The sequence below is a fragment of the Indicator indicator genome, chromosome 28 (assembly GCF_027791375.1).
Source record: "Indicator indicator isolate 239-I01 chromosome 28, UM_Iind_1.1, whole genome shotgun sequence".
Classification (NCBI taxonomy): domain Eukaryota; kingdom Metazoa; phylum Chordata; class Aves; order Piciformes; family Indicatoridae; genus Indicator; species Indicator indicator.
This window is the reverse complement of record NC_072037.1, coordinates 5,541,735-5,557,197: the sequence shown is the minus strand read 5'-3', so window position 1 is coordinate 5,557,197 and position 15,463 is coordinate 5,541,735. Positions and strand designations below refer to the sequence as shown.

At 43.0% G+C, this 15,463-nt stretch overlaps 1 protein-coding gene across 1 annotated transcript in view; it reads left to right on the top strand.

The window, feature by feature from the left end:
* Nucleotides 1–15,463, top strand: part of BRINP1 (BMP/retinoic acid inducible neural specific 1) — a 63,182-nt gene that overhangs the window by 25,680 nt on the left and 22,039 nt on the right. The window contains exon 2 of the mRNA XM_054393468.1: nucleotides 8,627–8,817. Within this exon, the coding sequence (XP_054249443.1) occupies nucleotides 8,627–8,817 (191 nt within the window). The remainder of the gene's footprint in view (nucleotides 1–8,626; nucleotides 8,818–15,463) is intronic.

The following is a 15,463-nucleotide window of genomic DNA, read 5'->3' as shown; positions in this document are numbered from 1 at the left end:
GTCCCCTTTCTTCTTGTGATTGTTGGTTGATTGTTTTCTTTTTTTTTTTTTTTTTTTCTTTTTTCCCCCCGTACCAATTGCTACAGCACAAGACTGAACAATCTGGGGTCTTCTCCTGTCCATGCCCCATGATCCTAACAGGTCTTGGTTAATTGCCTCACCATCATGCGTCTTAGCTCTCTTTCAATCTGTTGTCCAAGTCTAACAAGCTGATGTATGCTGTCAGATCTCAGACATGATTTTATGTATAACAAAGGTGTACAAGAAGGGAACTGGAAGAAGTGTAGAGAACAGAACCTAAAATTATATCAATTACCCCAGGTTTCCTCGAGGTAAAATAAGGGGAAAAGCCAGTAGTGCACACACCTGGATGTGCAGGAAATGAAGCAAGTGCAATTTAATAAAATTACTTGTTCCAAACTATTCCTATACCTAAAATTCCTGCTATGACTCCTGACAGTTTCATCCTTTGCTTTAAAAGTGTTGTTCTTATAAACCATCTTCTGACAGCTACTTGAATTCCCTGAATCAAACTCGTAGAAATATAAGTGCAAGAAATCATGCCCTGAAAAGTAACCTCAGTGCCATTGCAATCCTAACTGGAGAACTCCAAATGTCTGATTCAACAGAGGAGTTTCTCTAGGCTAGCTCAGGTATCTTAGTGCAGAATTATTTTGTAATGTTTATGATGATTCACAGTGAAGGAATGGGTGTTCCTCTTTTGTCCATCCCAGACCCTGCAGCCTATTAGAACAGGGTCCTCAGTAACTTAATAATCCATGTCTGCTTTAGGTAAGCTTTTAGGAAGAAAACAGCACCAAAACAGAACATTTCTTACTGTTGATAATGTTTGTTAAGCTGCAGTGGTGCTAACAATGCTGGGAGCTCTTGTGGAGATGTCACTCTGGCTTCTAGCAGCTAGGATCAACCACTATGTAAATTGTAGTGGCTTGGAAGAAGTGCTGTCAGCCCAATGCTGCAAACAGCTGAAATGGTGTAAAGTGTAATGGGAACTGCTTAGAAGCAAGTCTCCAGGGTGGATGAGGCTCGTGCTGGGAAGGGTAATCTCTAGTGCCCGAGGTGTGTGCCATTTGCACTGAAATCTGCATAAAGAACATTGTGGGGACAGTTGAGTAGAATAAATGTCCCACAGGCAGGCTGCACTGTCACCTGACGAGTGTGATGAAAGGGAATTGCAGCAGCTGACTCAGGTGAAATATGGGAATGGATCAATAGATTACAGATTAAGGTAGCTGGGGAGTGTTGGAGAAGTTGAGAAGCTACTTTGTGTTTTCTGAGGATGCATAAACATGCAGGTAACCTTGCTCGGTTGAATGCCTTGTTTGCTTGTGATTTTCTCAGCTGTGTTTAGCATTGAATGCAGAGCTAGGAATCACAGGCACGTCCTGGCCATGATCAAATTTAATAGTAAGTAATCTTAGTAACAGTCAAATTTAATGATCTAACTTTTAACTTGTACTTACCTATGCTGAATCACTCTGCTTTGAATCTCTAGTAATAAATTTATTCCAGCTTCATCTTTTTTTAAACAAATCAATCTTTTCAGCACCCAACCATTAGATGTTGCCTCTGAAGGGACCCAAGTGTGTTCCCATCCTAAAAGAGAACACCAGGCTCAGAGTCATGTCTGTGTGATTGGTTTTTAATTCAGTGCTGGAACAATCTGTTTACCAAGGTGCTCTCAAGGTTGCATGAAATCCATCTAACTTTGAAGCAATTTTCTTTCTTTCTGCTTCTTGCAAACTTCATCACTGAATAACACTAAATAATCACTCTGGACATATTATTTACCTCCCTCTCCTACAAGAAAAAAAACCAAACCATACCAAACCAAAACACAAAATTCTCAACGTTTTCAACTCTGGAATAATTTCATATTTGTAAGAAAAATATCAGGGAGATGAAAGCAAAACTGTTTGCAACAGGAAAATGCAACAGGCTGAGAAGTTTGCCTGGAAAAGGGGAAGGAGCTGAGGTTTCAGATACCTCAGTCAGCACCCAGCACTTGGCCAAAGTGCAGACCCAGAAAAAGACAAACACACAACAGATTCCTCCATTTTCCTGTGGAGCCAGGTGAAGGAGGAAGTAGTCCAACAGTGCTGTTTTATTTCTGCTATATGATTCTGTTGAATGATGGTCTTCTCCTTGGGTTCAGTCCTTTATAGGTAAATGCCTTTACAGGAATACAGCTGCTGCAGACAGCACAGCACTTATCAATAGATCAATAGTCAATTTATTTATCTTATTCACCTGCCAGCTGTCATGTGTGAGCCTGTCTGCTTGCCTGGTTGTTATGCAAAATGCTGTCAGGCCTTCAGCTTAAGTGATTTCTTTTTCATACCTCACTGGAATTAGATTTTCATATTATTTTTCCCCCTCTCTTTTATGGCAGAGCTTCATTCTGTCTAATTTAGAACTAGCTTGAATCTACAGACTGGAATTTTCTTAACTAGATTAGGGAGGCTGAGTGCCAAACCCTCACAGGAAACTAATTCTTGTAGGTCTTTTGAAAAGCTCAGCTTTGAAGACTGATTTCTTCATGCTGGCCTAGATAGGGAAGAGGCCAAGCTGTAGAGGAAGCTGCTGAAGTAATATTGCACTGCTCAGCCTGGGGCTGTCTGGCATTTTGAGGGCACAGACTAGAAATAAAACATCCCTGACCCCACCATAATCACAGATGCTCCATACAGACTCCGATTAAGGCAGATCTGGCAGCAAGAGATCAGCTCTGTAAGTGCTGTTGTCATGCTCGTGTCCTGGCCCCATGGCATTGTTTGCAGAGTCAAAGGCTCACAGTAACCTGGAAGACCTCTCACCCTGAGGACTGAAGATAACTAACCACAACTTTGTGAAGCTCATGACTGGGAAAAAGGAAAGACAAAACAAAACTCTCAAACCAACAGCTTTGTTGTAGGAGCAACTGGGAGGATTGTGGAGGTCTTTGGACTAAGTTCCTGATGCTAGCACAAAATTTGTTTTTCTCCTGTTTCTGTCACACTCCTTCTAACAAATGATAACACAGGGGTGTCTAAAAATGTTCTGTCAGTGTTGGTGAGGTGCTTGGATGAAAACGAGGGGCAGAGACATGTCTAGTCATATACCACTGAATATATACCAAAATCCAAGAGAACAGGAAGGCTCTAGGAGTTCTGGATCTCTGACTGAGGCTCCTACAGACATCAGAGAGTCAATGTGTGCAGTATGCCAGGTAGAGGACATTAAGCAATGTTTGTGTCATGCTCTTACTTAGAAGGATGTTGCCTTTGGAAAGGCTCTGTCTGCTCATCACCTGAGGCAGCAGTTGAAGGCTTTTGAGCTATGTTCTATAAAACACAAAGATAAAGAACTGCTGAGCAGAGAGGAGCTGGTGCCTTCTCCTTGCCCAGAGTCCAGGGAGTGGTGGGACTGGTCCTGTTTGCTGAGCATGCAGTGTGTGTTATGCTCTAACTGCCCTGCAGCCCCTGCAGGCCACATCACACAGCAGGAGGTGTTGGGATGTTCTAGTTAGCATGACAGTTACAGGCTTTGTTTGGTGTCTTCCAGCTCTGCTTTTTTCCCTTCATCAGCCACACTCTGTCTCCATCATAGTTTAATGCATTTCTTTCTGGTTTCAAGTTCCAGCCCCCGAGGTCTGTACTGAACTTGTTTCTTCACTGATGTCCTTTACTTGTCTTGGCCATTTTAAGATGGGGAATTTAATTTGCTCTGATGGCCTTTCTCTTTCAGACTTCTCTCCCTGGGTAGAGATGCTCATGCCCTTAGAATCTGCATGGGGGTACCGTAGGGGGTAAGGGTGATGTAACCATTCCAGGCTTTTGGATTTTCCTTCCTCTTCACTATTCTCCCCCCCCTTTTTTCTCTTTCCCTGGAGGGGTCATAGTGGTAATGAGCACTGAGACATCCCTCATGGCTCCCTCTCTCTGACACGCATGGCCTTGATGGCGAGCTCATTAACACAGACTCTGAAGGGCCAAGTGTTTTCTCAGATAAAGCTGTATACAAATAAAATGTATCCCCTGCCTGTAACAGGCAGGAAGGGCTGGAAAGGCAAATCTGCCTCCCTGAGGCAGTGCTTCATCCCTCTCTTTCCTCTCACCTCCCTTCCCTCTTCAGGCATTAGCACTTTCTCCCCCTTCCAGCCATTAGCAGAGTGGGCTCTTCAGTGCTTTCACCAGGCATTAGAGAGCAGACTCCTCTCTGCTGACCTGGCAGGCATTTTCCTGGGGATGCTCCACATTAGCATTGGCTGTCTGCACTACCCAGACATTAGAGCATAAACAAGCGCCTCTGCCCCTGCTACTCAGACGTTAGGTCATGGTTTCTCCTTATCCCATCTCTGCATCAGGAAGAGAGGCTCTTCCTCCTCCTTGCTAAGAGATTTAGGATTTTTCCAAAACCCTTAAAAGCTTCCCCACTGGCAGAAGTTCAGGTCCCTGCCAGGGGTTTCCCCTGTGGGTCAGAAGGCTGTACTAATCCTGACCGTATCATGGGGTGCCATCATAATCCTGGTCAAGTCCTTGCTACTTCTTCACCTGGAAAATGAATATACAGTGCAGTACTTGTCCTGTGTGAAATGCTTTGAGATCTGTAGAGGCCTCACCTGTGCCTTCTAGGCAGTGGCATTTATACTGTGGTGTCACTGATGGTTCTGAGAAGCAACAATCTGTGAAACAGAATCAAGGATCGATTTCTGGGAGGAGCAATTTCCGTGCCCTTTGGCACACACCATTCATAAATCCAAGGCTTTGGTAGATCTTCCAGAGATTCACAGATTCAAGGATTCAGTGGTGACAAACAGGTGACATCATGCTTAGCTAGCCCAGTGCCATGAATTCAGTTTGGGCCAATAGCAGTTTCTTCTGCAGAAAATGCAGTTAAGTCTAGAATCAAAAGCCAGTAGAAAACCTGTTCTTGGAGGTGTTCCTTCATAAACTTCAGGAGTTATAGATTGGATCATTCCATAAAGCTGGAACTATGCTAGTACCTAAAAATATATATCTTTTTGTATCACCTGAACAGTTCTAAACATTTTCACTGGTCATGTCCATTAATATTAAAGCTATTTTCCCAAACCGTACCCTAATCTTGACACTGGGTGCATCTTACACCACTGAGTTTCATAAGTTGCTTGGAAGCAGGAGTAGGGAAGTGATTGTCCTCCTGTACTCTGCACTGCTGAGGCCACACCTTGAATAGTGGATTCAGTTTTGGGTCCCTCACTACCAGAAGGACACTGAGGTGCTAGAGTGGGTCCAGAGAAGGGCAATGCAGTTGGTGAAGAGTCTGGAGAACAATATGTGTGAGGAGCAGCTGAGAAAACTGGGGTTGTTTAGTCTGAAGAAGTGGAGGCTGAGGGAAGACCTTCTTGCTCTCTACAGCTACCTGAAAGGAGGTGGGAGTGAGGTGGGTGTTGGTCTCTTCTCCCTAGTATCAAGTGACAGAATGATAGGAACTCGATGATCTCAGAGGTCTTTTCCAAGCTTAACGATTCTGTGTAGTTAGAGGGCTGCTTTCAATGTAAAATGTTCTGGAACTGGGTAAGCCAAGTCTGAAATGTGTTTGTGGCCACCCATCAGGAAGCTCAACAATGCCATACCGTTTGCTTGACCATTCCCAACCAATCAACAGCAACAGAAAGAAAGAACAAAGCCAAATACTATGCAAAGCCTTGAAAATCAAGCTTGAAAACTGTCACTAAGTAAATTCAAATACTGTATAAATTAGAGGGAGATGCAACTGGCTCATGGATATTCTATGAGCAGAAGATAAACATCTAAGTTAGTTGCATAAATTATTCATCATAACGTATTTGCTCAGCTTTTCTCATCAGCTATGAAAGCCTCACAGCCAAGCATTTGAAGAATACAACAGAACTGGGCTTTCACCTAAAGACATGCCCTAGGACTGGGAGCCCTGTGGAGGGATGGCTTGTATAAGAACTGAGAGGAAAAAAATCTCCTTCACTACAATGTTTTGGATGTGGATTATGCTAAGGGCTTGTCTACTGAATGAGTGGAATCTGAAATTGTCTCTTGGCAGCAGACAAGGTCGATGCTATGGCCATGGTTTCTTCTAACCTCCTCCTCTTACCTCCTGCCAGTGGTATCAGGAGATGATGGACCTGATGATGGGTTCCCTTTGGACCCAGTTTACCACATTTTAATTCTCTGTTCCCATCCTTACTGTTCACTGCTTTCCAGTCCATGGTCCTTGTTTTTACTGTGCCGTGTTGATCTCCACATGCTGAATGAAGTCACTCCTAGGCTTTGGGTGTCAATACACCAAGAGAGCTCTCCTTGATCAGTTGCATGTTTCAAATCTGTGATCTTTGCCTTGGCATAGATAACCTGACAGTATCAAAAACAAACTTTGTATTTTGTTGGGAGACATGAAGCATTCCCCCAGCCACTTCTGGGGTTCTGGAGGCCTAGTGCCTCCTGACTTTATTGCTAGTGCTTGCAGGAAGAAGTAATCTGACAGCAAATGTATGCTGGAGTTCTACAGGAAGCTGTAACAGTCTCTTTGGTAAGGAAGCACAGATGGCATTTTTCCTATGCTTGCTTGTTATGAACTTTATGACAGCAGTGTGGGAATCTCTATTTATTATAAAACCTTGCTGGCTGTTTGGCACCCAGCTCTGCATCTTCCCATGCAGTGTAGATGCTGAAGAGACCCTTCCTCCTTCATGCAAAGGGGATTTCCCTGTACAGCAAAATCTGGGCTTGCAACTAACCAGGAATGATTAGAGCAACCACCCTCTGCAGTCAGAGAAGCTATTTTGCTTTACTTTTAAGGTTTTATCTATCATAAAAATCAGCTGGGGGACCTCCAAACGTAGGTATCACCCTTTCCAAAGTTACTAATTACCAGACTCTTGTACTGTTGAGAGATCACAGAGGAAAAACATAGTGTTATCCTTACGTTGAATACATGGCCATTGGTTATCTGCAGACAGCTTTGGAGCCAATGGTCTGTATTTCTCCACTCCTAGTACTAAAATACAGGTGTTTCTTTTGGATTGGGTTTTCTTTGCCATTTTGAAGAGATTTTTCTAGGAAAAGCTGATGTTTTGTGGATTTCAACATTTGGCACTAATGACTCTGAGGATGTGGTAAGAGGAGTGTTTTGTTTTGGCATTTTTACTCAGCTTGTGAAAGCCTACGAGCTACAGAGGGGGCATTAGCTGGGCTGTAAGGAGATTCTTTTTGAACTAAAAAGCTGGCTCTTTGCTATTTTAATGCTTGCAATTGCTGTTAGGCAGCCTGGGGTGCTGTGATGGGGTGCAATCAAAATAAATACATGTGTAATTGCATTAAGTAAAACAACACAACACACATAAAATGGACTAGATGTAGAATCAGCCTGGGAAGAAAAGATTTGGTTTGTGGACCTGGCTTTGCAACTGGTGTACAGCATCTCCTAAATCTGTCCACATGTCATCTTTTCTACCAGCAAAATGGGATTTCCAGTGCTGGCTGACAAACATTGATGGCAAGTACCATGTCAGTGCCAGATATTGTCATTCCTATCGTTTACATGATTTTTTTTGTCTTAAACCCGAGTTACAGGAATAAATGAATGAAAAGTGACAGAGAAGCTTTGTGACTTGATTATCTAGGAGATAGCTTAAGGTAGGGCAGGTGCATTGCAGGAGAGCAGTTATAAATAATATCCTTTCCTCTTAAGAAGGTCTTGCTCAATATTTTTTTTTCAAAGGACATTAATAGGTTTCTCATCTTTTAATTCCTCAGCTGGTGATGTTTCAGAGGCCTGACTTTTAGATCACAGGTGTGCAAGGTTTTCTCTAGGCACTTCCCTCTGTCGTTTCAAAATGTATTCCTGCAATAAAGAGCTGCTTTTGCAAACATTAACTTGATTTTTTTTCCCCAGTTGCTCTCACTTTAAAAGAAGAGATTTGAAAAATCACTTTATAGGCTGTTTTTTTCTTTTGCTTTTGCTTTTTTATAAGAGGAATAAAACCAAACAACTTCCATTTTCATCCTGGCCTCTGCTTATATCTGAATCGATCCTTTTAGATGGTTTATCAAGCCTTCAAAACTACTGGGTTTGAAACCACTTCAAGACAATCTTTTGCTGTACTTCTGGTGCTGAAAGATTAGGATGTTTAGAGAAAGTGTGTTTTCTTCAGCCTTGCTTTGCAAAAGCACATCAGAAAGGTTTGTGGACAGAGGGATAGAGCAATGATAAGATTGATCTAGATCTACAGCCTAAATGAACGACTTTTTTGATGAGAGAAACCAGAATTTGCTGGTTCATGGGAGGTGTAAGACCCCAAAGTGTGTGAGGGGGAAAGGAACAATCTGTTTTCTTTGTAGGGAGATGCAACTCTTTGCCACACATCTCTGGAGATTCTGAGGCTTGTCCTCATCAACCCAGACCCTGATCCTCAAGGTGTATTATGTGCAGCAATGTCTCACTTTTCTATTCTCATCTCCTTTCTCCTCTGTCTAGCTTCTGGTCTCACACGTGAAGGTGTCCCACAGAATTGTCCCCAGCCTCACCCTTCTTTCCTGCCCTCGATGGCTTTCCCTGCCCCTCCAGCCTCAAAGCCTCACCTCTGTTGTGTTTCTGTGTTGTTGCACAGGGAGTTTGCCCGTTGGAAGGTGAGGAACACAGCCATCGAGCGGAGGGACCTGCTCCACAATCCACTGCCCCTGATGCCTGAGTTTCAGCGGAGCATCCGCCTCCTGGGCAGAAGACCCACCACACAGCAGTTCATTGATACCATCATCAAAAAGTACGGCACCCACATCCTCATCTCTGCCACCCTGGGAGGTAGGTGGCAACCTGGGCGGTCTCCTTACGTGGGTGTTGGCGGAGGGGTAGTGGGGTGGTTTTAAGACTATGTCTTCAATTTTAACTCGCAGAGTTCGAGCAGAAAAGTGAAAGAATGTAAATAAATCACTACTGGGTGTAAGAAAGCAAGATAATGATTATTCTGAACCCTTCCACTGGAGAGAGAGAAAAGTTTAAGAGTCAGTACTCAAAACAAGGTGCAGGCAGTCTCTCTCAGTCTGCCTGCTCTGTTTCTCCTTCTGGCTGGATAACACACACACCTGCATACTGACCTTGACAAGCTAAGTTTAACAAACCTCTCTGCTTCTTGGCTTTCTACCCTTTTGCCTGCTTGGGAAGGAGGGGGTAGGAAAGAAGCAGGGCCCCTCAGAGAGTGGGGCCAGGGTTTGTTTTTTTTTTTTTTGTGCTTTTCTGTTGATTGTACGTATTTGTAAATGTTGTGAATAGTGTCTATTTGTACAGATTCATTGCATTTCATTACAGATTGTAGTTTTGCATGTAAACACAGCTTCATTTGCTTCCAAACTGAGTTAGCCTGGTTATTGTCAGCGTGGAGGGGGATTCCAGCTCTCCACGCTGTAGCAGGTAGTGAAGGCACTGGGCAGCACCTGCAAGCCTTGGCCATGCTGGTAGTACAGAGTCAGGCTGCAGCTCCTCCAACTAAAGGCCAACTCACCTATCAGACAGTGTGAAAATCTCCAGGGTATGGCAAATGAATTCCCAGTACAAGGTGTGTGAGGTGGGCATCTGTGATACCTGTGCACCTGAGCTCCTCCACCAGTGTGTGTGTACTGCTGTGCAGCAAGATAAACATGCTTCATTTAGCCCAGGAGCCTGCCTGTCATTCCTCAGCCTCCCTCCCCAATCTGACAATAGGAAAGCATCCTTTCTTGCAGGACTGGAGGAATGTTAAAGAGCTCCACAAAAAAAAAAAAAAAACAGTTCAAGGAGTTGGGCAGGGAGCATGTGCAGCAGGGGAAGAGATGGCCAGAAAGGTCTATGTTGAATCAGAGAATGGTAGGGGTTGAAAGGTGACTCTAGAGAACATTAAGTCCAACCTCCTGCCACAGCAAAGTCACCTAAGGCAGGTCGCACAGGAACACATCCAGATGGGGCTTGAAAGTCTCCAGAGAAGGCAAATCCAGAACCTCTCTGAGCAACCTGCTCTAGTGCTCCAGCACCCTCACAGCAAAGTTGTTTTTCCTCATGTTGAGGTGGAACCTTCTGTGTTCAAATGCCCCCTTCTCAACACCCACCCTGCAGATATTTGTAAACATTGATAAGATCCCCTCCCAGTCTTCTGCAGGCTAAAAAGAGCCCCAGGTCTCTCAGCCTCTCCTCCTCAGACAGATGCTTCAGTCTCTTAATCATCCTTGCAGCCTCCATGGTATTTCCAGTATTTCCCTGTCCCTCTTGAACTGGGGAGCTCAGAACTGAGCACAATACTCCAGATGTGGTCTCACTGGGGTAGAGTGGATGGACAGGAAAACCTCCCTTGATCTTAATGCTTAATTGAAAGCAGTATTGTGAAGTAGACTTTGGATAAAGAAATAGTTATGTAAGACTCAAGGACCTGACAATTTTAGAGCTCTTTTCTAACCTTAATGATTCTAGGAAAATGCAAAATGTGTATGTAAGGGCTGAAGAGAGATTTCCACGTGCAAGCAGAACGTGTCAACGATGATGTAAGGCAGAAGTACTGTGAGGGCACTAACCCATGAGCAAGCACTGGCATTGATGCTGCACAAACATTTCAAGTCCTGAAAAAAGAAGAACCCCAGAAGTGAATATCAAGAGGAGCTGTTCATTTTCACCCCTCCTCTTATCAGGAGTTGAAATGTTTATGCAGCACCAAAAACTCAACAGCTCCTCTTGATATTCACTGCTAGGTTTCTTTTCTTTTCTTTTCTTTTTTTCCTTCCTCTTTTTACATTATTTTTACCATTCTTTACCCCATTGGAGTATGCATGTAAATGCCTTTCTTTTGAGAACTACTATCAGTAAAAGGAATTCTTCAGTAGTGAAAGGTCTTAACTGCAGTACAGTTTGTTGCTGTTGCTTCTCCTAATGTACCTGACCTCCAGCCTTGCCATTCTTCAGCATTGATAGTGAACTTTGAGGAATTTCTGGCCATCTGTCTGCTCCCAAAGCATTCTGCAGACACTGGAGTGAGACATAGATGAAATTAGAGGTGTGCATATGATTCATGCACAAATTATGTGGTAGGTAAATTGGCAAGGTTCCACTGAAGTCAAATGGCCTCTCTATGTGACATGTGTCCTTCAAAGATCCTCAGGCTGTCCTTCCAGTCCAGGTATTCAAACCTTCTGCTCTGTCAGCAATAAATGTGAGATAAAGCAAGTTTCCATGTGTTGAAGGGTACAAGTGACTGCCAGCATCAGCTCTTAATGAAGTCTGGATAAAGATAAACTCCTCTTTATTGAGGAAATTTCTCTTCAGGATCATATTTTACAGAGCCCCAGCCATGTAAGAATGGGGTGAAATGTTGAGATTACTTTTTATTTGTGGGTGTACTTTTCTTTCCAGTGACAAGTCTTTTTCCTTCTTGCCACTCACATTCATGGAAATTCAAAATAAGAAAGACCTTTGATGGTAAAATATATTTTTAATTTTGCCTGGGTGAGGTTGTGAATTATTCACAGGGGCTTGTTTCTTCTTCTGATTTTACAACACAACAACTTTAAATATGCAGAGACTTGTAATGAGAAGTGGTGTTGGAGAGGAGTGTTAAATGCTCCATCAGCCCAGAGCATGGTGAGCAATGGTAAGGGAGAAAAGAAGGATTTATCTTGGCAATGGCAATCTGAGAGAAAAATGTAGATGAAGCTGGGCATGCATTATGCAAGAAGGATACACTCTAATCACAGTCTGTGGGCTAAACAAGACCACTGGGATATAAACCCAGACATGTCCTGGCACTCTTGCTCTCCAAAGGCCTCATGTCTCCACAGAAAAGGTACAAGAATTCTGCTTTGGATTACAGTTGTTTGTATCTTAGCCTGATGTCTTATTAAGTTGCAAACAAGTGACAAACACACAGGAAATTGTTTTGCTTTAAAATGCCAGCTGTTGCATGGACCCCAGGAGAGTGGGTGATGGATCAGGCCAGTCCACCTGAATCCAGCAGCTATTTTCACACCTGGCCACATGAGGACCAGCTCTGATGCCTTTCAACCTGCAGAGCAGCTGAGTCCCCCTGGAGCCTAATAAAAATCCAGCTCTGCTCCAGTTTAGTTCTGACAAAGGGATTGGTGAAGGGTCATTTTGAGGGCATCCATGCTCTGGGATGGAGCACAGAGCTGAGAGCCAATTTGCAGGGAAAGCCCTGAAGGAAAGACAACTTTGAACATAGCATCCACTTAATAAACGAGAAATTAAGACTTAATAATGCAGCAAAAGTCTATTAACCTCTCCCAATCTAAGGGTTGCTTTCTCATGTGCACTCTCCATGGGGATGTTGTGCCTTTCCAGGTCTGCACAGATGTACACAGAATAAGTTTCCAGCAATACTGGGTTTGCTCAGTGCCCTGCCCCCCTAGGAGCAGTATTTTTCCCTCAGGAGAAGCATCAATTACCTTAGGCTTTACTTTCCTGTTTTCTTTCTCCCATTGGAAAAATTCCAACACCTCAGGGAGGAAACATGACAATTTTTGTTGGAAAATACTGATTTTTCACTGCCCTTGAGCACAGGTTTCTCTTGGCTGATATCTAGGACCTATCTTGGTTGCTCATTGCCTGCTTGGTGTTGTCTGGGGACCAAAACCTAATGGTGAATCTCCTGGTGATTTGAAACTGCTCCTATGGCCTGATGTGATTCAGTCCATGCTTCCTGGATGCTCTCTGTCCAAGGGATCTCCAATATCAGCATCTCTCTGTTAAAATGAGCTGATTTGGACTGAAAAGGTCCTGAATTTTGCAGCTTGGTTATGAAAAGAAGGGATAATATTTTTTCCAGAAAATGATGGGTTTAGACCAGCTACTGGTGGGACTGAGTAAGAGTTGATAGCTGGATCCTACAGGTTCCTCTGAGAATTACAGCTGAGGGGAAGATTATTCCAGATCTTCCCTCTTCTTTCACATCTTCAGGAAATGGAGACAAAGCATTGTTTACGACTGCTGCATCTGCAGGCAGATAAGTAGTTCCATGGTTTAGTAGTTATGAGGTCTTGGGTGACAGGTTGGACTTTGATGATCCTTGAGGTCTTTTCCAACCTTACTGATTCTGTGATTCTGTGATCACATGAGAGAGACAAAACTTTTGGCTCAAAACACAACACTTCCAAACCAATCCAGCCTACTTTCCCCTAGGCTTCTTGGCTAACTCCCATGCAGATATGCTCTTGGTGACAAATGAGTTGCCTTGAAAAAAAGTAACAAAGTCTGACCTTCCTTCAAATCCCCCAGTAAAATGCATTCTAAAGACAGAACCTGAACCTGCACTGGCAGCAGCCAGGCACCTGATGTGTGGTAACCACTGTATCTAGCACTAATCACACTCACCTCCTTATCTTGTGCTTTGCTGATTGTTGCACCCATCTGGTGTGCCTATTCAGGTACGTGGGCTTTAAATCCTCTGGGACAGGAACCATCTTTCTGCTGTTCATGTGGATAGAGCCTGATCTGAGAGAGCCTTCATCCCTGCCCAGGCCTCCCTCACACTGCTCATCTCATAATAATGTTAATGGTGATCAAGGAAATCAGTGTTGGGAAAGTGGGTTTTGTGAGAAGTAACAAGGGTGATACTGTTACTACCACAACTCTGATTGTGGTCAAAAGACAGTAGGATATTTTAAACAAAATATTAAAGGGAGAAAGTTTTGCATGCCAAATTTCTCTGCTTAGCTCTTGTGAAGCCAGTTAAAAGATTTCAGCTGATCAATTCTTTGTATCTTTCTCCCACAAAACCTTCACATTTTCATCTAGAGCCAAAGGCTCAACCATCAACATATCAATCGCCTGAGAAAATTAAATTCAATTAAAAAGAAAAAAAAAATCTTGCTTTACAGCCAGAATATTTTTGGTTTGTTTTCAGGCTTTTTGGCTTCCAGATAAAAGCTGGACATTTTCCAGGCAAAGCAAGGAAGAAACTTACTGGCTTTTTAAAGGTGTTGGATTTTGGGGTTTTTTTGGGTTTTTTTTTGCATACATGCAATGAATGAAATTATTTGGACAATGATATGATTTTTTTTTTTTTTTTAAGAAAAGCAAGGGCTTCTTCTCTCAAAAAAAAAAAAAAAAATGTTGAAAAGCAAAATATTTCTTGGCCTAAAAAGTGGTGGTGCATTTTTTGCCCATGCTATCATCGCCAGAGGCAGTGTTCATCAATGGATCATCTATCAAATTGGAACAAGCACCGTTCCTCTCATTAAGAGAGCTGTGTAGAAATGGCACATCACTAGCCTAGGAATCTCTCCTCTTCATTTGTTAAAATCACAACCTCAGGTATTAGGAATGCAGATGATATTCTATCTTTTTACTCTTTCTATAATGCCAGTCTTACATTAAGGATGAGCTGGATTTTAATCTGGCTCGTACAGCATAAATCGAACTTTTAGGTAAATATTACTTCTCAGCTTCATGTCCTTTTCATAGCTTTTGTTAGGTTCCAGTTCTTGCTAATGTTTGGGATGCTTGGTGCTATCAGGTCTCAACTGCTGCACTCCCAGATTCCTGGGATTACTGGCTCAAAGACACTTCTTCTCCCTTATCCACTTTGACTTCATTTAGATTGACTGAAAAAGGCTCTAGGAAGGGGAAAAGAAAAAAAACAAACACCCCCCCATAAAAAACCAACCCAAAACCCAAGCAAACAAAACCCAACAACAACAACAAAACCAACCCAAACCCAACCAACCAAACAAAAATAAACCCCAAACACAACAACAACAAAACCCCCAACAAACAGAAAGGGTGGTTTGGTTTCACCTAACTTTCCAATTTGCTTTTTCCTCTGCCTTCCTTTACTCAACCTTCTGCTTTTACCTAAGCTAAAGAGATATAGCCAGCACTTTTTTATCCTCTGGACCCACCAACCTTCCTACCTACCTATGTCCTATTTGCATCTAAAATCAGCATTTTTTCCCTCTACAAACCAGGTCAGAGAATTGCATAAAAGTGGCCTCTTCTCTGGTTAGGTGTGCATCCTTTCAGAGGCACTGCTCACAGAGAAAAGCATTCCTCAAGTGAGACATATGGTCTGAATCCTTTCCAACAGCTGGGGTAAAGCTATAAACTGGCTAATAAATATCTAAACTGTTGCTTACTCAATCCAATGGAGCTGATCCACAAGTGTGGTGGACCTGGCCTTCTGGCTGAACAGAGAAGGAAGCTCATATATAGTTCACTGAGGTTCTGCAACTGGTGGGGAAGGCTGGGTTGATTTCAGAATGTTTTAGGTGCTGGCCATGTCTTTCTCTAGGTGTTGTACATGTTTTTCTTCAGGTGTTGGACATGTTTTTCTTCAGGTGCTGGACATATCTTTCTTTAGGTGCTGGACATGTCTTTCTGTAGGTATTGGACATGTTTTTCTTCAGGTGTAGGACATGTCTTTAGGTGTTGGACATGTCTTTCTTCAGGTGTTGGACATGTCTTTATGTGCTGGGCA